The 26,275-nt window shown below is 34.5% G+C and overlaps 2 protein-coding genes and 1 pseudogene across 3 annotated transcripts; 1 reads left to right on the top strand and 2 right to left on the bottom strand.

The window, feature by feature from the left end:
- Positions 1-1,030: 1,030 nt before the first annotated feature.
- On the bottom strand, positions 1,031-2,051 carry LOC115969909 (major strawberry allergen Fra a 1.04-like). The gene is made up of 2 exons (XM_031089546.1): positions 1,733-2,051; positions 1,031-1,631 (listed from the first exon to the last, which is right to left on the bottom strand). The coding sequence occupies exons 1-2, from the start codon at positions 1,914-1,916 to the stop codon at positions 1,318-1,320; spliced, it is 498 nt and encodes a 165-aa protein (XP_030945406.1). The 5' UTR covers positions 1,917-2,051; the 3' UTR covers positions 1,031-1,317.
- A 4,236-nt stretch (positions 2,052-6,287) lies between these two features.
- Positions 6,288-10,607, top strand: LOC115970473 (annotated as a pseudogene).
- Positions 10,608-11,548: 941 nt separating this feature from the next.
- Positions 11,549-24,984, bottom strand: LOC115971241 (E3 ubiquitin-protein ligase RFI2-like). 2 transcript variants are annotated; one of them, XM_031091027.1, is made up of 6 exons: positions 24,474-24,984; positions 19,135-19,307; positions 18,591-18,649; positions 15,526-15,551; positions 15,092-15,434; positions 11,549-12,142 (listed from the first exon to the last, which is right to left on the bottom strand). In XM_031091027.1, exons 1-6 carry the CDS (start codon positions 24,619-24,621, stop codon positions 11,689-11,691), a joined length of 1,203 nt encoding a protein of 400 aa, XP_030946887.1. In that variant the 5' UTR covers positions 24,622-24,984; the 3' UTR covers positions 11,549-11,688. The 2 variants fall into 2 exon arrangements, with proteins under 2 accessions (XP_030946887.1, XP_030946886.1); XM_031091026.1 differs by having other exon boundaries at positions 15,053-15,434; positions 24,474-24,983.
- Positions 24,985-26,275: the final 1,291 nt, after the last annotated feature.

Here is a 26,275-nt window from a genome sequence, read left to right as displayed (position 1 = left end):
GAGAAAGTTTGTTTAAATTAAAAGAATAATTTCTAAATTTTATATTCTTTTTAATGATTCACAAAATATTATTAGTAACTTTTGTTAAAAAATGAATATTTTCATCAATTTGCCTTTTGAATTTCTGAGAAAAATTATATTATTTTCTTTTGGTACAACAAAATTTATATTTATGATTTATAATTATTATAATAAATAAAAATATGAATTTTCAAATTAATATTTATGATTTATGATTGTTTCTATATTACATTTATAATCATGAAATACATTACTCTTTATTAAATTAGTCCAAATTGTAAAAAATAAATTTAATGAGACCACTCTAAAAAAGTTATCATTTCGCTAGTTTGTATTATAAATTCCAAAACACTCTAGTTACGACTAAGTGTAGCGGAATCAGTGGACCTGTAGTTATCAGCTCCTCGAAAACAAATCGGTAAGGCCAACTCTAATAGATTCCTTTAGCGAAGTTATACACAGAGACTTCCATTAAACATTTCACAAACACTCTCTATATATATACTGGGCTTCCGAGGTTTTACACTTCGTATACTTGCCGAGCTTCTTGCCTTCAAAGAGGAATCACATGAGACACGTCTTCTCCATTATATCAACTATAAGAATTTTCGAACTTGGAATGGGGTGAGACTCTCTTTTTCTAAACATGTCATAAACAATGGAATATTGAATAAAACAACCATTTATCACTTAGAGCTCAACTTTTTTTTTTTTTTTTTTTTTTTCCTTCTACCAAATTATAGAAAACCAGTGCTTTTAAAAGAGGTAACCAGCATCACTAAATTGGTGTTCAAAGCTCTAGTTCTGCCGGTTTAGCAACCAAAAAAAAAAAAGGCTCTAGTTCTGCCTCATTCTAGTTCCTGAAATTAGTCTCTTTATATTTTATAGTCAATTATTTCTTAGTGTGTTTATTCAGGAGTAGTAAATTTTGATTTTCAAAAAAAAAAAAGGGTAGTAAATTTTGTTACACAAGTTCAAAGTGGATTAGTTAGATTAAACAGAGAAAACAAACTTCAAAATTTAACAATCTTAGATGACTTTACTACAATACCTTATTTCTCTTTCCAATAATACATACATAGTAATCAAATTTACAATCTGCCTCGCTTATTCGTATCAAACTCCTCAAGCAACCATGCTATAGTGATTACCACACCACAGTAGCACTAGGTAGCAGGGTTCTTATTAACAATCCAAAAAGCTGTCCATTCAAGACCAAAACAAAAATAAAGCAAACACATCTTACTTTACACCTTACTCTTACAACCAAGGATATGCTTAATTAGGCAGTGACTCTTAACAGGCACATTTAGCTTCACAATAGACATTAGGATTGGCCAAAAGGTATTCTTCCACAATCTTATACATTCCCATAGCCTTGTCCTTGCCGTCCTTGATGTCCTCTTCCTTTAGCTCAAAGTCACCCTTTGTGTGATAATGGCTAGTCATCTTGCAAACGCTTCCTCCATCAGTGGACTCAAACTTAACCTCGTAAGAAATTGACTCAAGCTTGTCCCCCAACACATCTCCTTCAATCAAACTGTACTTACAAGAGCAATTCTCAGCATCAAGCGCATCAATCTTGTGCTTCAAGTATTTGAAGTGACTCCCTACCAAAAAAAGAGTCCATTTTTTTTTTTTTTTTTTTTTATGTAATTCTAAAATGTAATGCAACTTTCTCATTAATGAGTGTGAAAACAAAGTTACTAACCCTCATGGAAAGTGGTCTTTTTGATGCTGCCAACGCCTCCATCTCCTTCAATGAACTCAATGCTTTTGATGGACTGAGGCATGAGCTTGGGCATGAGGTTGTGGGAGTCAAGGATAAAAGCCTTGAACATCCTAGCAGGAGCTACAGTGGTGGTGAATTCTTGGTTATAAGTAGTGACACCCATGCTTGAATGATATAACAAAGATTTTGATGTTAACGAAGGAAAAGAATTAAGGCTAGCTGAGGATTTGGGGTTTTGGAAATTAGTAAGAACAAGCTTGATATTTATAGAATTGAATTTGTGGGTATGTCTGTTAGATTATTCTTTTTCATATTACCTTATGTCATATTCTTATATTGAATGATTATAATTATTGGTACGACTATGTCAATATCTAACAATTTTCCAACGCTCTATGATAGGAATGGCACCCTACAGTGTCTAGATAGACTCGTTGAAATTAGATGGGCCACTGGCCAGTACCTATTGCACACGTCAACTTTAATAGGAAAAATATCCAAAAAAAATTTAAAGAAAAAGTTATCTTTCTAAAAAATTAAAGCAAAAGACTTGGGTCTGTTTGTGATTTGTTTATTTTATTAAAATTGATTTTTTTTTATTGAAAGTATTATAAAAGTAAAAGTTAGCTAAAATAATATAGTTGGACTCATAAATAATATAAAAAAGTGCAATAAGGTCCATGAATAAGCGTAAAATTAAGTAAAATAAACTAATATTTTAATTTTTTCCAAACACACTATTTAAAAAAAAAAAAAAAACTACTGAAGAATAAAGGATATCACAAGCTAAACATTAGTTAAGTACTGATCTTCTTTCTCAAAAAAAAAAAAAAAAAAAAAAAAAAAAAAAAAAAAAACTATTGAAGAATAAAGGAAATCACAAGCTAAACAGTAATTAAGTACTGATCCTCTTTCTTAAAAAATTAAAAACTATTGAAGAATAAAGGAAATCACAAGCTAAATAGTAGTTAAGTACTGATCCTTTTTTCTAAAAAAGAAAAAGAAAATAAAAAACAAGGTACTGATCCTCTGTAAAAACTCCTTAAGAAATTACCACTCTTTAGCAATGTGTCCAGGTCCAATTTTTTCGGATCCAAGAAATTTGGGCACGCCTTACTTCATCCACTACCGATCGTGGGCTTTAATCGGATGGACCCGGCCCAATAGTGTCCTCTGGTGGGCATGTACCTCTCTTGTTTTGGATTTGACGGGAGATGTATGTCAAGTTTGTTTGGATTTATTTTTCACATTTTATCTTTGTGACAGAATACTCAAACGGTAGTATTTTGCACATACTTTCCCTCAACTAGCAAGCAATCAATCCACTTATCCAAGGTACATTTATGTGGATTGATGACTTTATCACAACCTTTACCACATTATTTTCATAACTATTTTACGTCATGTAGCTGACTATAATTGATACAATACGAAAGTCACAAGAAACAAAACACGTCTATTTCAAGAAGATAACTTTGAATTTACTAGAAATTTAAAAGAAAATTTTGTAATTTTATTGAACCAAAATTTGAATTTCCCTTAAGGTTACAATGCATTTAAATAGTTTTTTTTTAAAAAAAAAAAAAAAAAAAAAAAAAAAAAAAAAAAACTTATGACAGCTAGGAAAACTCCCTAAAAACTTTAACTCGAACTAATCCCATAATTAGGTGACAAAATTGAGATAATTACAAAATCAAATTCAAATGTTTTTTGGAGACTTCCCAAAATAGATAGAACTTTATTCTAAATTTTAATTTAAAAGTTATAACAAAAATAAAAATTACTATAAATAGCCAAAACAAGAATTACATAGCCTAAACGAAGAAATTTGCCCCAAAAGTGGTGTCACTCATTGCCAAAACGGCAAGACTTTTGTTCCCAACATTGTTTCTCTCTATGTCACCAAATTTCATGCAATTTCATCATTGTCACTTTGATGATCCCTACCTTATGGATTTCTTACGAGTTGACTTTTGATGCTCCCTTTGATCTAGAGGACATGATATATTAGTTCTATGTCAGTGATTGGCTTCCTATTAGTTTTATATAGATTCACCACTTTTTTCTTTATCACTTACTGTATGTCATATCAAAACTGTGATAAAGTTGTGACACAAAAAATTGTGATCCTAGATTTTCTCTGCAAAAAAAAAATAAATAAAAAGATGTTTCGTTTCTCGTTGGAATTAACAAAATAAAAAACCATCAAGAGACTTGTAGTTTAACATAGGGTCCTACAAACAAGTGCTCACAATTGTTAATAGATTATTTTAGAAAAGTTTTTATATCACTTTTATAAAAATTTTAAAAATTCATCGAACACTTAAAAAAAAAAAAAAAAAAAAAAAAAAAAAAAAAAAAACTGCTACTTCAATTTGGAAAGCCAAAATTATACCACTTTGTTTGTACGAACATTTGTCACCGGCGCTTGGTAGAACTCAACCATGCACAGCAGGACAATGCCACGTACAAGGATAGACTGAATAATAAACAAATATTCAGAAATTTTGCTCTCTCTGTGAGCAATAAAAACCAGGAAGAACGACTTTATATAATTTATATGATATGAGAGAAAGCTAAAAGAGCAATAAGCTGAAAAATGTTGAGGGCTTGAGGCTCTTGTTCTTGCAAATCTTTGTGCTTAATTTAGCAATGGGAGTCCCTAGCTCACGTGAGTTTAGCAGGGATGACTTTCCTCCTGACTTTGTTTTTGGTTCAGGAACCTCAGCTTATCGGGTTAGTTAATCCATGCTTTTTGCATGGCTTCTACTTTGTTTTTTAATTCTCAATCTTGTTGTTGGCTGTAAACTATGAAAGCTGATGTCCATTTTTTGAGCTAAAATAACAATGGTCCACAAGAAGAATTCGAAAAAGAGTATAACATAGACCCAATACCTTAGGTTCGGTGTAGTACATTAGGTTCCCAAATGAATTCGAACACTTGGTTCGTTTTGGCTTCAATTATTCTTGGGAAAAAAATTACACCATTCTTTTTTTATTGGTCAATGCAACCAAGTATTTGAATTTAATTGGAGAATGTAATGTTGGCATCTTTTTTTATTGGTCAATGCAACCAAGTATTTGAATTTAATTGGAGAATGTAATGTTGGCATCTAAGGTAATGTATTTAAGGTATTGTACCATTAGATAGTTTTTAAAATCTTAATCATTCATGGATAAATGAGAGGTTAAGATTTTTTTTTTCCATGTTATCAACCTTTAAGCATTGACTAATGACTAGTACTATTTTAGTATCAATTTAGGATATTTATAAGATGTCAAGATATGAATAATTTATTTAATCATGAATGATTTAAAAGTTACCTTAGTGTGGGAAATTTTTTTAAAAAAAGAATAAAAATGATGCCTTAAGGCTTGTTTCTTATCTCTTCTAAACTTAAATGGGATTGTTTGTATACTCTTGTGTATGCCCTAATTATGCTTTGTTCTGTTTTTTTTTTTTTTTTTTAATTACTTACTTATCCATTTAAGAAAAAGGTGGAGGAAGCAGCAAACGAAGATGGGAGGACTCCTAGCATTTGAGATACATTTGCTCATGCCGGTCAGTTTAGTTTGTTTTACATTATTTATCAATATTATGTTGTTGATTTAGTTGGATGCTTCTTTTATTTTAGCCATTAGAGCACCCTTTTTTTTTTTCCATTATTGACAATTTAGAATAGATATACTTGAATTTACTTATTCGATTTTGTATTTCAAAAGTCATTTAGATGTCAGATAGTATTTTAGTACATGTTCTTGATTGCCATTGCTCTTTTACCTATTTCAAATATATTTAGAACAGTTAACTTTCCTTGATCTTCAAATCTTTGCCACACTTCAACATCTGTGAATTATAACAATGTGTATTTTTATGGTTTGAAAACCAAAGAAAAGTTCATTGATTTTATTTATATGATAGATCAAGTTGCATATCTAATTATCTATAGATGAACTATATTTTAGTAGTCCATTAACCCCTGCTCCTTATCATAGGGTGGTCGTTGGTCTTTTCACTCGTTAAAGTTTAAGGATGAATTAACATAACTTTAAGTGTCTGCACTGCAGGCACCGAGAAAAAGAACAAAATCAAGGTGCCAAAATTCCAAAGAAAAATTTGTGCCCTTGTGTCAAAATCCGCACTTGGTGGTTTGATAAACATCATCAATTTAGCAGACTGGTGATTGTGAAGATATAGTTATATGAAAAATGGCATAATCTTAAACTTTTCCTTCTCAAATTTCAGGGAAAGCACATGGAGCAACTGGAGATGTAGCATGTGATGGGTACCATAAATACAAGGTTCTGATGCCTTGAAAAACAATCCTTTAGCATGAATGATTCATGATTTGAGGTCAATTAATCCTCTCATTGTCATAAAAGAAAAAAATTATTCCTTTCATGATATAAGATCCAATGATTATACAAATGGGGCTGAACCAACAAATACCATATTCATTTTGTTTGAATTACATCTCTCTAAATTTTGCTGGAGTCCAGCCCACATATCTCCAAGTTCCTGTATCTCTTGCAGGAAGATGTGCAACTCATGGTGGACATAGGCCTCGATGCCTATAGATTTTCTATCTCATGGTCAAGACTTATCCCAAGTTTGATGACCCAACTATGATCTACTAATTAAATAAAAATCATTTAAATTTTAGTAATTGTGTACACATGTATTGTCTAACAGATGGGAGAGGGCCTATCAATCCAAAGGGTTTACAATATTACACCAATCTCATCAATGAACTTGTCAGCCATGGTTAAAGCCAAACTTCCATATCATAATCTATAAATAATCTAGTTTGCTTAGCATTCCCAAATTGCTAAGCTAACCACACCTTGGAACTTTTGTTTCTAAATATTGCTTGGTCTAGTGATTTTGCAGGAAGCCAACCACATGTTACATTACACAATTATGATCTTCCTCAGGCACTTGAAGATAAGTATGGAGGATGGGTTAGTCGAAAGATAGTGTATAGTTCTTAACACTAGTTAGTTAAAATTTGTCTTTTCTGCTTAGTATAAAAATTTTCATGCCAAGGACAGCATAGGATGATCAATACAATCAAACTATTTATATCTGGATGTAGGAGACTTCACAGAATATGCAGAGGTCTGCTTCAGAGAATTTGGAGATAGGGTTTCATTATGGACTACTATTAATGAGCCCAATGCATTCATGTATGGAGGCTATGACTTGAGATTTCTGCCACCTCAGCGATGTCTCCTCCATATGGATACTGCTCTAGAGGCAACTCTTCATCTGAGCCGTACATAGCAGCTCAGAATATCTTGTTGGCACATGCTTCAGCTGCAAGATTGTACCAGAAAAATATCAGGTATCATCTGAAATTTTCCATATTAAGCATTTTATTTGTGGTATATCAATCAGTCAATATTGTCAATATATGTTACAGTAGTGAAATTAAGACACAAAATTATGCTCCAGAATCCCAATAGACTTTCTTCTAGTTAGTAATTATTTGATAAAATATTTGACTTTCCATTCTAATGCTGAATCTACAAAGGAATTTATTTGTGAAGGAAATGTTAGTGGATTTTAGAGCACATGTTATGATGTAGGACAAACAACATGGATTGATATGGCTCAGCATAAATATGCCAGGATTTGTTCCTCTAACAAACACAAAAGAAGATGCAATTGCAACTCAAAGGGCCTATGCATTCAATTATGGCTAGTGAATAATAAATCCTAGAATTGATACCATTTTTTCTCTTAAAATTTTCTTGTTTGGATCATGGTGTCACTACATGTTGAACTTCATTTCAAATCATTCTAATTTTGCTTATGGTAGTGTCAATCCTGTGTGGGCCAAAATAGTGGTAATAATTGGGAGGAAGATGAGAATTCCTCCAGCCAAGTTTATGCTGAATTTGAGACTTGATTATTCAATGCCTCTGACTATAGTACACCTGCACTGTATTGCAGGTTTCTCAATCCCTTGGTGTTTGGAGACTATCCCAATATAATGAAGCAAAATGCAGGGGCTAGAATGCCAGTCTTCACAAATCATGAATCCAAACTGGTAAAGGGTTCATTTGACTTCATAGGGGTAATACATTACATCAGTATGTATGTCAAAGACATCTCCAACGGTCTGAAGATGGTATATAGAGACGTCTTCATGGATGTAGAAATAGAGCTAACCGGTAAGTCTTTATCTATTATTATTACAAAGTGAGAACTATTTTAAATCAATGATCCTGTCAAGTTTCACTAAGTCAATTTTGCCCCTTTGATTTAATTTCTATCTCGTTTCACATACCCGACCTTTAAAAATTGTGTGTATTACACTGCCTTTCATACATGTCTTTTAACTCAATGAAAATTTAGACTAGGCCAATATACTCCACCGAGTGAGTCTTTCAGTTCGAATAAACCTCTACTAGTCTTTGTAATTTATGAAAGATGAACAGAAGTAACTCTGTGATTTTCTGGTTGTGGCAGTAATTCAGGATAGCTCATCAGAATTTGAGGTGAGACTTCAAAAATAAACTGTGGCTTAGGCAATTTTTTCTACCTAAACATAAGATTCAGTTTGTTTATATCATTCACCCTTCACTAACCAGCCTTATTTTACTCAGTTTCCTATTATGCCCTGGTGTCTGCAAGCAGTGCTGGAATATGTCAAGCAAGATTTTGGCAACCCTCCTATTTACATTTATGAAAATGGTCTCTGTCTCTTTCTCACACACTCACTCTTGAGTAGTTGCTCCTTTATCATTTTATTTCTCTGTTTTTCTTCCTTTTCTTTCCCTGGACTTTTCTTTTGGAAGTGGACTCTTGGAGGAAACCCTATGGGACAGCAAGAAAACTTTGCAAGTTAATTGACCATATACAAATCTGTTTTTATCCCCCAAATGAAGTCTAAATAGATTAATTGTGTCGAACAAGCAAGTAGCTGAATTTTTGAATCATTCCAATCTTGAATTTTTTTGGTCTTGTAAATCCATTAGATGGTTGGCTATCTTGCATTAAGTATGAGACAGAGCATATAATGATTGATCACTGTGGCTGCATGTTCCCTACCTTCGGGATGGTTGTGGCATTGTTGGAAATAATCAAGAATCTTTCCACCATCTTATTATAAGTACTTTCATGGTGAACCAGTGGAACCTGCATATGGTATGATTTGTCATGTTGGCATTTGATGGGTTAGGCAAGGTTGGGTTGGGTTGGGTTGTAATGCTCATCATGCAATGTCTTTTCATCATGTTTTATATCTAATTGATCAAACTTGTCATGGGATGTCTTGTTAGGTCAGCAGATGCAAAGAAATTCAACATTGGATGACATTGCAAGGGTGAAATATATGCGTGGATACATTGGAGGTGTGCTTGATGCATTGAGGTATGCATACTTCATTCAAACCTTTCCTAGTGAAGTGCCATTAATTATATTCTAAAATTCCTTCTATGACCATTGTGGGGGCTAAGCAGGTCATTCCTTCAATAAAAACATGTGATCAGATGTTCAACTTTTATATTCAACACAAAGTAGATTAATAGATTTCTCCACCCAACCCCCTCTTTTGCCAATGTTTCCTAATTATATATTTTCTATGGGCCCATATTGCTATCTCAACCCCACTCATTTCCAAGAGGGGATATAATGATTTTTAAGATGCAAAGCACCATTGGAAATGGTAGTCCTAAATAAAATCAAGATGTTTCATTATTGGCAAGACCAATTAAACCCCCCCCCCCTCCTTTGTCTTTCTCAATGGATACACATGGAATTGCAACACACACAGAATGAAGAAAAAGTGCTAGATTATATGAGTGTGTGTTGCAAAGGTGTACGCTGAGTCCCACATCACTCAATTACTATGTCAATATGTGCTATATAAGCAATTACGATGAGTCTTAATTGTAACTTAACTAATCGTTTTAGGGTGTAGTATAGATGTAGCAAGCACTTAATTTGTGACATTTGATCCTCACTATGAGTTGATATGAAAGCTTCCTAATGTAGTGGTCCTTTTTATAATGGTCACATGGTGGATGACAGCATTGTAAGTTTTCTATGGATAATGGCGCCAGTCAAATTGTAGAACTATTTAAAAGGTTTAGCAACAAAAAAAATTAGGTCGACTTGAGTCAAATATGGTCTTCTAATGGACTATTAACACACTTATGGAGAACTTTTACTTCCAATCTAAGCATGTGACCATTATGGAAAAAGTCTGTAATGGATTTAAGTCATTGTAGACTAGTTTAGCATTAGTAGAACTCCAATGTGCATTATCATAATTTACGGTAGGAGACTATGAATATAGACTACACCTTTATTCAATTTTGTTTATTTGATATACCAAGAGCCTTGTAGCTCATTAGCACCTCTTGGAATTTACAATGGAGACACCCAAGTTCAAATTCCCCCACCCTCAACAATCGATAAATAAATAAATAAAATGTATTTGATATGATAGATGTGTGTAGCTTTTATTTTTTTAACAAAAAGAAAATTCTAAATTGATTGCATTTCCTTTTCCTTGCCACCATTTAATTTTTATTTTTTTTTCGTTGAAGGAATGGATCAAACACAAGAGGTTATTTGACATGGGCTTTCTTGGTTATATTTGAGTTAATTGGTGGCTATGGATATAGCTACGGCATAAACTATGTGGATTTGGATGACCCGGATTTGAAAAGATATCCCAAGCTCTCTGCAAAATGGTACTCCAATTTTTTGAAGGGAAGAAGCATCAACTTTGATGGAGTTATTGAACTTGAGAAGAGTCCATTCTCTCTCTCTCTCATTCTCACTTTCAGTAGGCTCTGTTCATATTATGGGACAAGTGTAGTGGTGTTATGTTGCTTATGAGAACCAAAATGTACAAAGTGACATTATTGATCAATAATTTGTAACAGGGTTCTCATGTCTTCTATTTCAGTGCATTAACGTTTGCATGTTAAGAGAGCGAGAATTCTTTCCCTCCACAGCTTGATTTGAGAAATTACCCCACAAGTTTACTTTTGATAAGGGAAATAACTCTTACACACACATTAACACACAAGCATCAGTACACGCATGCTTGTTTTTAACTAAAATTGTGACTTCAAAGTGAAAATTTTAGTTAAAACAAACATGTGTACAAATGTGCGTAATAACCATTGTTTTTTTAATAGAGGATAATGCTACCAATGCTGAAAATATGCATCGAAATTTTCACTAAAACAAACATTTAACTTAGGTATGAATAATTCAGTGCATAATTTCGGTCAGTATACTATATTTATACCTATCTCATATAAATGTACTTCTTAGGTATGAGACTTAAAAATAGAGTTCGCTTCTACATAAGAAAGGTGTAATACATCGGGTATACTGAATGATTTTACCTTACTTTTTAGGAACAATTATCTCTCACGACTGTGGCTTAAAATAGTTTTGTAGAGTTGCATTTCCAACTCGTGAAGACGAAGTAAGTCGTTTTAATATATTCTCTTGGTAACAATCTGCATGTTTCCAGACCAATAAGTGTATATAAGCGACAACTTGTGAAGGTAATACAAGTCGACCCAGAAACCGTATATACACCACATATTAAGGTAACTTTTTGTTTACCAATTTCTACATCAGGCCCTGTACTTCCCTGGAAATTCAATAAAGCTAGTGCCAAATTGCAATGCAAGCATCCATGGGAAGTTTAAGCAAAACATTCAGTAAGAAGAAACAAATGTTATAGCACCACTAGATTGTCAAAGATTTACAAGTTCAAGAGGTTACATGACAAAATAAGTTTTTTTTTTTTTTTTTTTTAATTTACAAAAATGGACAAATGTTTATGAATACCCACAATTGAGTTTGTTATCCATCATAATTTAGATGCGATTCGTTTAAAAGTATCAAGTGGATAAATTGATTGATAAACATTTGCAACCATAGTAGGGGAGCGGGTCCTCTAGGGCCAGCGCCTATGCCATAAGCCACCAGACCTGTTGACAGAATCAGAGTCACCAGCAGCATGATGATATTGCCCCCATGCTGAGTCCATGTCAGATAATACAGGAGGGAAACGAGAGAAGTGCTCTCTTTCCCACGCGTGAAATTGATTTGGCAAAGGATTTTCAGCTTCATGTAGGTTCGGGACTGAAGGAGTTTGAGGAGGATAGATATGAAAACCACCATTGCCATCAGGTTGTAGAGATGCTGGCACTACTGGAGGCAAACCCCCAGGACTATCGATTCTCCTGACAGCAGGAATGATAGGTGAGGGCATGCCTAGTGAATTGCTAGGTCGTTGCTGAAGATGAAACGCATGAGAAACCTGTATCATTTCATGGGTATGAACATTGGACCCTGGATAACGAGGAACAGCTGAGGAGACAAATGAGCTCCCAGCTCTAGGACCAGACCTACAAAGAGTAGGGGCAAAGACTATTTAGTACACAGCTCATATAAAGAACAATCTGGGTATTTCATAATGGAACACTCCTTTAAGTAAACTGTTAAATTTGCAATCAAAGATGTGAGAATGACAAAAAGACGTGCACAGTCCATGTGTGTCAACTACCCTTGGCTATGTCAGCAAAGAGAACACACGTTTCTCACAACTATTAGAACTAAAAGAGTAAGTATCTAAGCAGATATTAGAAGAAATTACTTAAGAGGTTCATGCCTCAACTACTGTTAATGAACTGCAAAACCGTAGTGCCACTAAAACCAATATTCCATTCAAGACCATAAGGTGATTAAAAGTAATTTATACTATATTGAATACCCTTGGCTTTGTTAGCAAAGAGCACACATGTTTCTTACAACTGTTTGTGTTAGAAATACATGTCTATCAGTCTAAGTAGAACTTAGCAGAACTCTTTTTGATAAGCAGTCTAAGTAGAACTTTTAAAGAACTCAGGTAGAGGTTTATGCAATAACCAGCGTCATTGCCTTGCAAAGCAATAGTGCCACCATAAACAATTTTCCATTTGACAGTTGGCAAATGAGGAGATTTTTTTTTTTTTTTTTTTTTTTTTGTTGATAATAACGTAAGAACTTTTATTTTAAAAAATAGCCAAAATAGCCAAACCAAGTACACTAGAAATGCACTATAGTGGCAGAATTTAAGAACCCAAATTACAATGATCAAGAAGGACGGGGAGGGATAAACAAGAACATGAAGGCAAAACTAAGATCCATTTGAGGAGAGTACGGAAGGAAAAATACTTTATATCAAGGATAAACCGTTCACAATCCTCAAAGCATCTAGCATTCCGTTCCCTCCATAAGCACCAAAACAAACAATGTGGCACAATCCTCCAAAAATCTATATTTCTATGTCTTTTGAACTTGCCCAATCTAGCACTGCAATATGCCAAAGAATATCTGTAGTTAAAATCTTACCTAAAGTGGCAGTGCAAGAAAAGAACGCTACTCTAGAAGGAACTTTCTATTGTCACACCATTTTTCAAGGAAAAGAAATGACAGAAGAAGGGGGGATAGAGAGTGATAAAAACCTCCAACCTCAAAACCTATTCTCATTGCTAGCTTCCAACAAGCTTCATCAGCACCATAGCCCGGTACATCCGTGGAATAAAGCATATCCAAAAAAAGATCCAAAGCTTCTAACTCCCAATCCTATTCTGGACAACGAAATTGGATGTCCCAATGAAGCCTCCCATTAGAGGAATGCATAATCTCCGACACAAAAGACTCCCTTGCCCAATTAATACCATACGACTTTAGAAAAGCTTCTTTAAGAGAACAATCCTCACACCACACATCCTCCTAGAACTTCACCCTAGTACCATCACCAACATCATACCAAAAAAACTTAGAAAAAGCCAGCCAACCACTTCTAATGGTTTTCCACACACTAACACCATAGGTTCCTGACATGAGTTTTGTACGCCAACCACCACAGTCATCCCCATATTTCGCCTTAGTGACCCTCCTCCAAAGGGCATCTCTCTCCATTCCATACCCTATAACCATTTGCCTAGCAAGGCAGTATTAAATATTCTCAAACACCTGATGCCTAACCCACCATTCTGCACCGGCTCACAAACCTTAGACCCTTTCACCAGAGGTACCTTAGGAGCATCAATAACACTCCAAGGAAAATCTCTCTATAATTTCTTCATATGATTAGCCACCTTCACCTGGATACGAGGTAGAGAGATAAAATAAGTTGGCAAGTTGGAAAGGGTACAATTAATAAGAGTTACCTTACCCCTTAGATAAATACAACCTCTTCCATCTAGCTAAACACCACTCCATCTTCTCCAAAACAGGATTCTAAATTGTCTCCTCTTTATAGGTAGTACCCAATAGAAAGCCCAAATATTTCAGAGGAAGTTGGCAAATGAGGAGATTAGAAAGCAATCTCCATGCTAGTGTTGGTAAAAGTGCAATTAAGCACAAAGCACAAAGCACCAATGCTCCAATGCTTTTTGCCTCTAAAGTGAGGTGCATTCAAAGAAGCGTGTTTTAGGAATGCTTTCTTTGCACTTTAAGCGCCCTTTTTTTTGCACTATTTTATATTTTTCAAAAAAAAGAAAAAAATAAAAAACAAGACTGAGTTGTAGTTATAGGATCTTAACATTATTGATATAAACCATTGATTTGGCATATTTTTTTGTGTAACTTGTCTTGAAACCCACAACCCCCAGTGCTTCTCTATTTTAATTTTAATTTTTTCTTGGTTTTTTCTCCCTGCCCATCTTGTTCTTCTTTGTATTTTATTTTTTCCCTTTGAATAACTGCTTGGAACCAATGACCATATTTTTGGTAATTGCTTAGTTACTTCGGTAGTTGATGTTAAGCATAGCACTTAAGACTTAATTGATTAATTCTTATAGACTTATAGTCATTAAGTGATTAAATTATTAACTAATATTAGTGATTAGTCATAGAGCATTATGCCTACCAGATATTTAAGAAGGATATTGCATGGAAGTACTCCTATTTAGATGATCTAAAAAATAAAATGACTTGACTTGCAATTTTTGTGTTAGAATTGCAAAAGTAGGGGCTAATATAAATGTTATATGTATTATACAAAACATTTTATTTCAATTTATATGATTATTTGATCATTTGATTGTTGTATTGCTTATTAATAATTATCTTCAATTTCTTTTTTTCTTTTTTCTTTTTTTTTTGAATGTACGCTTCACTTCAATCAGGCATGCGCTTGTGTTTTGCGTCTAGGCTCCAGGAGACCTTTGCACTTAAGTGCACCCCGCACTTTTACCAGCAGCGCCTACCCAAAACTGTGATTTTTTTCCTCAAAAAAAAAAAAGGGAACCTTGGCCTAGAAAGCTTACCCATGAGCAAAGACAAGTGGATATGGGAAAGATCTGGACCTTGTTGTAGCATCGGAATCACTGTGAGTAGATCCCTGTGTTGCAGGTTGAATAGAAGCTGGATCAGCGCCATTGATATGGCTACCAAATTGGGAGAAGGGAGGGGAATGACGACCCAAAGTATGGTATTGGATGCTAATGGCAGGAAAACTATGGGGATTAAATATATCATTGTGTCCAGATAGACCATTCCAGGGATAATTGAAGTTAGGATCATCAATGCTATCACTAGATCTTGAGGATGCATGTGGAATCGGTCCAAAGTATGCAACATATGAATGAGGCAGAGATGATGGAGCAGTGTGTTCAGAAGGCATGCCATGGTGTTCCCGCATGTCATGATCTACGCGGAGAAGAAATTACGTTGTTGTGTTATATATTAATGGTGGCAACTAAAAAATTTTAACTCTTGATATAAATAACTCAACACTTACAAGTGGTTGATGGAGATTCCACTTCCCTGAAAGACAGAATCAACGTGTCAGAGACAACAATGGATGATAGTGTTAGGAAAGGGGCTGACCAAGTTCTTAAGCAGAATATAGATGGTGAAGTTCTTCAGAATAGTAAACGCTACTCAAGTTCACCTAAATATCTCACCAAAGAATGCCAGAGCTTAAAGTCTGTAATACCCCAATTTTGATTTTATGATTATCACTGTACCTTGCCAATTTTAATATAGAGTTGAGGTACTATACGTGTGTGCACAATAAGATGGGAGTAGACAGTTTGTGGTGCTACAAATGGGTGAGAAAATTAAAGTTTTAGTGCATACAAGATAAATAAATAAAAAGAAAAGAGGAAGATGTTTTATGGGCCTCTTGGAAACTAAAGAGATAAGCTCAAGTGGGTTTTAAACTCCAACCCACTATCCCACCAAGCCCACATCTCTGATGTGTTAAAATATAAGTTGGAGGAAAAGATAAACTAGGGTTTTCATAGAAAGGGTTTCATCACTAAGGGGGCTAGGGTTTTATCAAAGAGGCTAAGAGGTTTTCCTTGGAGTTAGAGCACATACAATTGAAGAGGCAATCGGATTTTTTTCAAGGTATGATTTCTCACCATTAGAATCAAAGAATTAAAAAGTTAGAATCTTGTCATGGAAATCGGTAGTGATGGGTAGATTGTTTAAAAGGGGATTGTTTACACTATAAATCTTAATTCGTGTAAATGATTCTATGCTCTTCTTTGGGTTATATAAATATTAATTCCTAGATTGCAAATCCTAATTCAAGGAAAACATGGCTTTTACGTTCCCTGGTGGTTATATAGATTAGATTGGCTTAACATCTTTTTTACTTTGGGATTACAAGCCACGGGTTACACAGTTTAATCAAGTACATGGCTTTTACGTTTCTTTGGGTTATATATCTATATATATATATATATATATATATATATATTAAATCCTAGGGTCCCTACAGCTCGTATCCTAGAACAAAAGTCAAGATTATAAAGCTTAAATCATGTTTAAGGGTTTACTTTCGTTGGGTATATATATATATATATATATATATATATATCAAATCTTAAGTTTACAATATTTTAGTTACTGCCTCTACGGTTTGATAAATTCAAGGAAACAATTTGGGTAGAGATTCCTTGCATTAGTGTTATTAATTAGTTCAGCAAAGTATCTCCCTCGTGAGTTAGTTTGCATAATTCGATAAGTTTTATATTTTGTGGAGGATATTTAGTAATTTCCATGATTGATTATAGGTCCTATTTAAGAGTGTTTTGAGGCTTTTTGGAGGTTGTTTCAGCTGGACTTTCAGAATGATTCAAGAGCTGTAAGTAATTATGCATAATATGCACAAGTTTTGTCCATTAGGTTCTTAGAAGTTAAAAGTTTTCAAAAGTTTTGTATTTCAAACTTATATTTTCTAAAGTTTGTCAAAAGCATTTTTGTATCATTGAAAGAGAAATTTCGACTATTAAATAATGTTTTAAAGAGATACTTCGAATTTTAAATAAGTTTTGAATGTCCAAATCTCATTTAAAAGATGATTCCTAAACTAAACTATTTTTCCATAAATAATTGAGTTTCAATGTAAGCTTTCTAAAAAGGTTCTTGTTCTTTAAATTTGTTAAAACCAAGTGATTTTAAAGTCATATTCATATTCTCCAAATGATATTTAAAATGTTTCTTTTAGCAAATTGAATTTTCAGATTTACTCAAGAATTGTAATATATTTATATTTTTTTTTTTGATAGGTAAATTGTAATATATTTATATAAACTCTTCAGTTCATATTCATTCCCTAAGAGAGTCAAGCATCCTTTGATTTATGTTCAATTCGATATTGTGATCTTTGATATGCCTATGTATTTGAAAGGAAATTGTTAATATCAAGTAAATTATTATATTTTGTATAAACTTTGCTTTGTGATATGTGACTCAAAATAAGTGTTTTTATAATCGATCCGATATATCAGATATATGTGTAAATCCGCTCACAGGATTGTATGTGAGAATATGTGTTGATCCCTCACCAGCAGGGGTTAGATGTTGGTATCCGCTCACAGAATTGTATGTGAGAATATGTGATGTGTATATGTGACACTGTACTCTGATCAATTATATGTATGTGTTTTCTAATGATTTTAAGATGTGATTACAATTGTACTAAGTGATTCATTATATGTCTTGGAATAATTATTTTTGATATCATTGAATGAGTTTGTGAAAAATCAAAATATTCGTGCCTGGCTTGACTCTATTCCATTGTGTATTCTGTATAATTACTTACTAGATGTGTGGCTCACCCCATCAATTACTATTTTTTTCAGATTAAAGTGTAGTTGGGAATATAGAACCTTTGGATCGCTTTGTAAGGTGCAAGGTAGAGCATGGAGTTGTAGGCGATTTCAATATTACCTGAAGACTTATAGAATTTTAGCTACTTTTATTTTGTAATTCATGTTTTATACAGTGGAGATTATTTCCTATTTGTGGAGTTTAGATTTTTGTAAGGGGTTTTTAAGAGTATTGTTTCTTTGGAGTATTAATTTATTTTGGATTAATTCAATTTATGGAGTTATATAAGTTTAGTAGGTTAGTCATGCATCTAAATTCATGTTCCATGGATTTGGGTCGTGACACTATGAGCAAATGCTCAATAAAAATTGATGATTAAACTAAAAATCAACATAACAGTAAGGGAGAATTTTAATGAAGTCTCACAGGGATCTAACATGAATTTTGAAATGATCTACTCCGTATAAAGTGAGAGAACCAGGTATCCTGAATCCTACTCCCCCCACCCACCCCCCTTTCTCCCACCAAAAAAAATCATTGCACTTATTGTACTAAATTTATCCTCCAAATCAAAATCCCAGGCCTCAATGATAAGAAGCAGTGTAATGCACACTAGTACAAGCACATAAGCTCCTGGCAGGAGTGATTCACACAAATAAGTATTTGTAACCAAGCACAAACCACACAAGGAATTAAAGAAAACGAATTGAATGTAAACCACAAAACAAAGATCTTGCTTACTCAAAAGATGTAGGAATTCGAGCCAATTCACCAAATGGACACCAGTGAACTCTAAATGGCTGCAAAAGACATTATCAAAATTATAAATGCAGTACGATAACACGGACCATGCAGGCCATAGGCAGATATGCAAAAAAATGAGTAGTTCAATAATAACACATTTTAAAATGTTTTGGAGAGAGAATTTCCTTTTTATCTTGGAAAAGGAGAGAAGGATATCCTCAATAGTCTGGCATTAGCGGTTTTTGGTATTAAGGGATTTCAACTCTTCAAAAAATAAATTGCCAAAAAGAATATGTTTAAAAGATCTCTATATGTTTTAGGGATTTCCATAGCCTGTAATAGAGCTTATTGTTAATGACCCATGCACAGAGAGAGAGAGAATTATAAAAGCCCGAAATCTATGTAAACACAAAGACGCTGACGTGAAGAAAATGTTGTTTCAGAGTCGTTGGATGCCTGTTCAGAACTTGGCAGGTTGAGAAATATCTGTTTTACAATAGTGAGTTATATACTATTAAAAGATAAAGTAGTAATGTTTTACCATTTCAGGGTAATTTAGGTCATAGGGATCCTCATCAGGATTCCAGTCATCCATACTAGACTCAGGAAATGAACGAGCAGAGCCATTGGCGTATAACCATTGGCCTTTCTCAACCTTTCGGCAATTTGGGCACTGCATTGCTCCCTTCATGTTAAATGCCGAGCCAATGCAGTCTGCAAAACAATTAAATACATGCAGAAGAAGAGAGCATCGTCAAGGGTCTTACTTTCCTAGTCATGACATAAAATTAACATTTGAAGGGAGAAGATACCATAAGAAGTATTAGAAATTGGTACTGCCATATGTATCTATGTGTGTGGTGCATATGCATGCACACATTATATGAGGGAAATTCAAAGTCAACCCATAGTCCAAACCATATAATAATGGGATTCATATCTTTCCACAAAAATTAATGATATGCGATATGTATTCATATTTTTCCCAAAGCACATATTCAGCAGACATCATTTGAGATACAACCAATGAGACCTATGCAGTTAGTGATATCATCACATTTACATTTTGACAAGTTTGTAATTCTCATCATAATCGTATCTGCAGAAGTAAGGAAGGTTATTGGATGCTCAGATACAGATTGCTACTTATATTGTGTGCTCTTTAGGTTTTAGAATACAAGGGTGTTCAACAATTTCAAACATGATCCCCCTCACTCAAGTCATGCAAAGCTCTCCATTTACAGAACCAAAACCTAAATCAGCACAGCATAATTGCAAACTCATTTAAAATACAACAACAGAACAGAGAGCTACTGTGCTAGTCCCAAAAGTTTGAGGTTCCTCAATAGACTAATCAAAGCCAGTCACAGAAATTCTTCTTTGCCATTCTATCTTGTCCAAAATCGTACTCCCTATCACCTCCTTATTGACATTTACTTTTTTATAACTTTTACTATTGTTATTTTAGGTCTCACTCACCTCCTTTCATTCTCTCAACTTGAATCAAAGTGCATTAATCACTCTCCATTACACATTACAAACCATCTTAAGAAACATTCCCTCATTTTTCTTTTCTTTTTTGATCTACAGGAGTTACCTATATCTTTAAACAAATTTCTTCATTTTGTATCATATATTTCTTTGTATTTCCACTTATCCATTACAATTCTCATTTCAACTACACTAATTTTATGAATATGCCACCTCTTAAAAGTTCAACATTTGATACTATACAGCATAACTGGTCTTATAGAAGCATTGTAAAACTTTCCTTTTAACTTAATGGGTATTTTACGATTACACAATACTTTTAATCTGCTTCTCCTTATTGGTCACACACTGACTACCACCAACCAGAGCCGACCTTGTTGAGCCAAGCTGACTGGCAACAGTGGCTTCCAACAAGGTCAACAGAGGTGGGAGACAGAAAATATTTCAAAACGAACAAGGTCAAGGTAGTGGTCTTCAGTGATAGGGTTTGAAAGTCGCCTAAAAATCAACTTCCTGAACGCCACACCCCCCCCCCCACAAAACTCCAACCCTCCAACGAAAATGAGATCCCAAAAAAAAAAAAAAAAAAAAAAAAAAAACAGATCTTTCATTCCCAAAAATAATTGCCACACCTGTGTCACATTCTCCCCCACCAACCCCCCCCACCCAAAAAAAAAAAAAAAGATCAATCACTCCAGATTTGATTGTGTATGGGTGTTTTGGCAAACAAGAGTAGGTGTCATCAGAAGTTTCAAAATAGAACATCTTAGTCACAGTTGTTATTGGCTTAGATACACCCCCATTTGGCTCTCTCTCCAGCTTGTTTAAACTAGTTTTTTTTTTTCACCTCAGTAATTGACCACCGCATCAACCAAAATCGCCTCCCAATGCTTGACTTTCTGACCCAGTGCAGTGGCAATTTGTAATTTGAGAAAACCAACTAGGTCGGTCTAGGTTGGTGCAGACAAAAAAACTCCCCCAAAACCGGCTGCACTAACCAATGAACACCCTAGCTTCTACACTTCATCCATTATGCTCTTATTATATGATTTACATCCCTTTTCACCTTTCCATCCTTATAAATTATTGATCCAAGATATAGTTAAACGCTTACTCTTTGGTATCTCTTGGCCATTAGGTTTTACAACTGTTTTATCTTAGATTCTAACTTAGCTAAACATACATTAATTTTTTTTTTTTTTTGATACGTAATAAGAGTATTATTAATCAAGATGTAAAAAAGAAGAAAGTAAATACAAGGTGTTCATGATGGTGAACACAAGCAAAAGCAACAAATAAGAAGGAAAAAAACTCAAGATGCAATACTAAGAGAAGAATGAAACTCAATGATAAAGAACAATTCAAGGAGCCCCAACACCTAGACCAATCAAACAAAGTCTTCTGGCCTAGAGCCTGTAACTGAGCCAATGATTTCTCAGTATCCTCAAAAGAGCGTCGATTTCTTTCCATCCAAACAATCCACATCAAACAGTCAGGGACCAAATTCCAAATGTCTGAATTAATTTTCCCAGCCAATAACTCCAACAAAACACCAAGCTTTCCACAAAGCCTGGCAAGACCCATTGGATCCCAAAAAACTGAAGCATATGCACTCACAGCAAGTGAGCTAGAAGACAATGGAGAAGGAGATGATCCACAGTTTCTTCATTACAACAGCACATACAACACTGATTCACCAAAGTGCACCCCCTAAGCATAAGATTATCCAAGGTAAGAATCTGCCCATGAACTGCTGTCCACAAAAAGAATGCCACCTTCTTAGGAATCTTAACTTTCCAAACACCGTTCCAAGAAAAATTGGAGATAGAACCACCCCAAATCTTATTGTAATAGGACCGAATGTCAAACTTGCCATTCCCATTGAGATGCCAATAGGAAATATCACTCCCAACACCCCTAGGAATCCGAGATTAAATGAACTCAAGGAAAGAGAAGGCAGCCTCTAATTCCCTTTCATGAAAATCCCTATAAAATCTCAAATTCCACATCCTATCATTTCCATCCTCCTGATAGCATAGGACATCAAAAATGCAAGCTTCCTTGTCATTTGAACACGCATACAACTGAGGATAGAGCATTTTAAGTGAGTTATTTCCAACCCACTTATCATGCCAAAAAAGAATACGAGAGCCATCACCCTCCATTAGGGCTACATGTTTGGAGAAACTCTCCCATCCATTGTGTATACCACGCCACAGACCGCATCCGTGGGCCCTTCTAAATACTTTAGTATTTCACCCCCCTTGACCCTCTCCATATTTAGTTGCAATAACCCTCCACCAGAGATTGGTGCTTTCTCGTCCAAACCTCCATAACCATTTCCCTCATAGGGCTTGATTAAAATGCACTAACTTCTTGATCCCCAAACCACCCATCTCTAATGGCAAGCACACCTTCTCCCAAGCCACCAAAGGATATTTGAAACACTCCTCTGAAGACACCCATAAAAAATTTCTCTGAACACGCACCAACCTATCAGCCATAGCTACAAGGATGGTAAATAGGGATAGATAGTACGTAGGAAGGCTAGAAAGAGTACTCTTCAACAGAGTAAGTCTACCACCCTTTGATAAAAAAAGACACTTCCAACCTGAGAGTTTCTTCTCCATCCTCTCCAAAATAAGATTCCAAAGAGATGTTTTATATGGAGTACCCAATGGCATTCCCAAGTATTTCATAGGCAGACTACCCACCCTACATCGAAGTATGGTAGCCAAAGCACCTATATTTCCAACCTCCCCAACCGGCACAATCTCACTCTTCCCCACATTTACTTTCAAACCAGTAAACGCTTGAAAGCAGGTCAAAGCCAGCCTAATGGACAACAACTGATCTCTAGAAACATCACAAAACAAGATGGTATCATCTGCAAACAGCAAGTGTGAAATGCATACCCCAATATACATTAAATTTTACAACTACTTCATGTTTGTTTCTAACTTTACTAAATTTACATTCCATGAGCTCTGTTTTAGACCTACTTAACCTAATGTCGTTAAATTCTAAAGCATTCATTCAGATTTCCAACCTGGCGTTACTCCATTTCTAGTGTCATCCACTAAAACTATCTTGTCTGCAAAAGGCATGCACCAAGGAATAGTGCAAGCATTGAGCTCTGTTTAAAATGAACTTCACAATTTGAACTTCAGCAAAATAGTTTCCCACCAAATGAACTCAATCCCCTTAGACCTCTCTTTCCCCTTCAGAACAGTGCTACATTCTCTTTTAGTGCTTTCCCTAAACTAACTATAAAGACCGATGCATTGGACCTTATGATATAAGGTAAAAGAAGCATAAAAGGACCTTCTGGAGTATGAGAATCTGAGTGGAAAAGATTGCTTCAGGTCATTCACGTGGAAAGAAATTGACAAATCTAAGTAAATGCAGCAGCTCAAATGTTCTTAATAATAATACCAAAACGATCATCATCGAAATCATATTTCTAGTTGAAACTAATCCAAACTTAAACATTAAAAATATTTGGTAGTATAGTATTTTACGTAAAAGTTTTTGGCTGAAACAAGTTTTTTGCTGGATTTTTCAACATCTGTATCATGCAAAAAGCATTGTTTCATATCTCCTTGAAACTAATACAACCATCAATCTACACCCAAAAAAGAAAACGAAATATAAATTAATCAAATTACTATGCCTTGGGACAGGTATCAGTTCCTGCAAAACAAAGCCTTTGTAATTTTTGACAGCCAATAATTACTCCGACAATCAAAGTGTGAAATCCATCTCTTTTTAATATATCCATTCATGGTCTACACTTTTTTCTTCTAGTAAATTCAATTGATAACATATATTCATAACCAAGAATTGACAAAATTTTGAGATCTAAACTCATATCAACACCAAATGGGCAACAGCATCACTATTCAATTATGATCACACTTCTCTCTCCTTTATTTTCACTATTACCAATACCTAATTGTTCTTTACAAGATTTCTCCAGCAAGCTCAATTCTCTGTGAAATTCAACCAAGGGTTTACATGCATTAAAATTTGAAACCGTGAAGATACCCTTAAAAAAAAACATATCTATACCGTAAAAGATTTTATTACAAGCACTTAAAATTCTACAACCACAAAATTATCAAGTATTACCACATAAAAAAGGAAACAATCACACATCAAATAGCAAAAGAAAAATCTTAGCTCACAATGACACAACACAATACTCTTTCAGAATTTCAACTTTATTCTACATAACCCCCAATATTTTTGCCTTACTGCTTCTGTTTTAAGACAAACCCAGGTGCCAAAGTTCCGCATAATTCAACAATTTCAATCAAGAACCAAATTTTCTTCACAACCCACTAAAAAAAACTGCCACAAAAACAAGAAAAACAAAATCAGGCTTACCCAGATGGAACTCATGGCCACATTGCAGTTTAGCCCTGGATCTTCCCCCAGTAATATTCAAGACCAAATCCAAGCAAATCGAGCATGAAACTCCAGAAGAAGAAGGTTGAGGTTCCAAAACCGCAACCCCCTCACCATTACCATCCATTTTAGAACTAGAACTAAAACTAGAAGACGATGGTGAATGATCACTTTGTCTCCTTCTCTGATGAGCCCACCTTCCCTTGTCCTCCACCAATCAAAACCCACAACTTTTTTTTATTTCGTTTCACCAAAAAGTCTGAATCTTTCTTTCTCTCTCTCTCTCTCTCTCTCTTCTCTGTGTCTGTGTCTGTGTCTCAGTGTGTGTGTTTACCTTTTCTTCTCTCTCCGACCTGTCAGATTACGTGGTTCGGAGTTCGGACCTTACATGGACTGTCTTTGGAATCTACGATAATATACTATGGAAAATGCTTTACGGTGTAACGCACACACCAGAAAAACTGGTCTGGGTCTCTCACAGATTTCAACTTTCATTTGAGGAACCACGTCGTTTTAAGTTTTTTTCTTTTTTTTTTTTATTAATAGTATGCATGCACGAATTAATTAAAATTAAATGTTAAAAAAATATTAATTATATATAAATATTTTACTTAATGAGTCACATCAAAATTTAATATAATTTCAATAAAAATAAATTAATAAATTATCTTAATAATTAATAAATCAGGATGTGCAATGTGTAACCTTTAGTCTACTACTCTACTATATTAAAACACAAATTGTGGTATATAATTAAATTAATTACATGAAATATTAATTTCATCTTAAATTACTTGAAACTTTTCATAATATAATTTTTGTAGGGGCCATTTAATTAGGAGGTACTGTTAAGTCTGTACTAATTAGGCCTATGACCTAATCCAAGGACATTGGACCATCCGAGGATGTTCAGATGAAATTATAAAGGGAACGGAGTAAAGAGAAAAGTAGAGATAATAAGAAATAAGTCCAACGAATGTCCAAGGAGAAAAGTCATCTCGATAACAAGTGTCTGAGGTTAGTAAGAGTGTTATATCATCATGGACCTTGTTCGAAGTTACATCACAACTAAAGGTTGGACATTGGACAAGGGGTAAGAAGAGAAAAGGGCAAACAAATATCTTCAAAAACTGCTACCTTCGCATTAAATATCTCTCAACCAACTCTCTGGTCGTATTAATGTGAAAGTGATGCCTGAATAGTGATTGAGCAGCCTTACAGCTACTAGTTGATGGTTCTGGGAGGTGTTGGATGGAACAGGAAGGAGTTCCCCGAATCTAACCTACACGTATATGGTAAGGATGATACCAAGATTGTGGTATATAACATGGGAAGATGTACCAAAAAGGGGATTAGAAAAAATCAAGTAATTTGAGAACAAGGCTGCAAACTCTTGTATAATTTTATTATTCAACAAGACAATATAATATAAACTCCTCGAGTTACTCCGATGACAGATTTTCTCATCCTACTTGTGTCTAACAATCTTAAATTACCAAATTTTATCATTCTTCTTCTGGAATAGATTTAGTTCTTTCATCCACGCTCTACAAATTTATTGTTTGGGCCGCTTGGACTAGAACCCAATCCTATTTTGGGTCTAATCCAATTTCAGTCCTTACAATTGGCACCGTTTATAGGAATGAGCTTGATCTAGTCTGAAGGAGATTCAGTTGCAACATTTACGATGGAGGAGGCAGGACCACACCAAGTAGATGTTAATCTACATCAAGCAGAATCAATGGGTTCTCAATATAGCAATCCGCATAGGAGCCTTGAAC

Source organism: Quercus lobata, chromosome 12 (assembly GCF_001633185.2).
Source record: "Quercus lobata isolate SW786 chromosome 12, ValleyOak3.0 Primary Assembly, whole genome shotgun sequence".
Taxonomy (NCBI): Eukaryota; Viridiplantae; Streptophyta; class Magnoliopsida; order Fagales; family Fagaceae; genus Quercus; species Quercus lobata.
The sequence above is the reverse complement of the archived record's forward strand: the minus strand, read 5'-3'. Positions and strand labels throughout refer to the sequence as shown.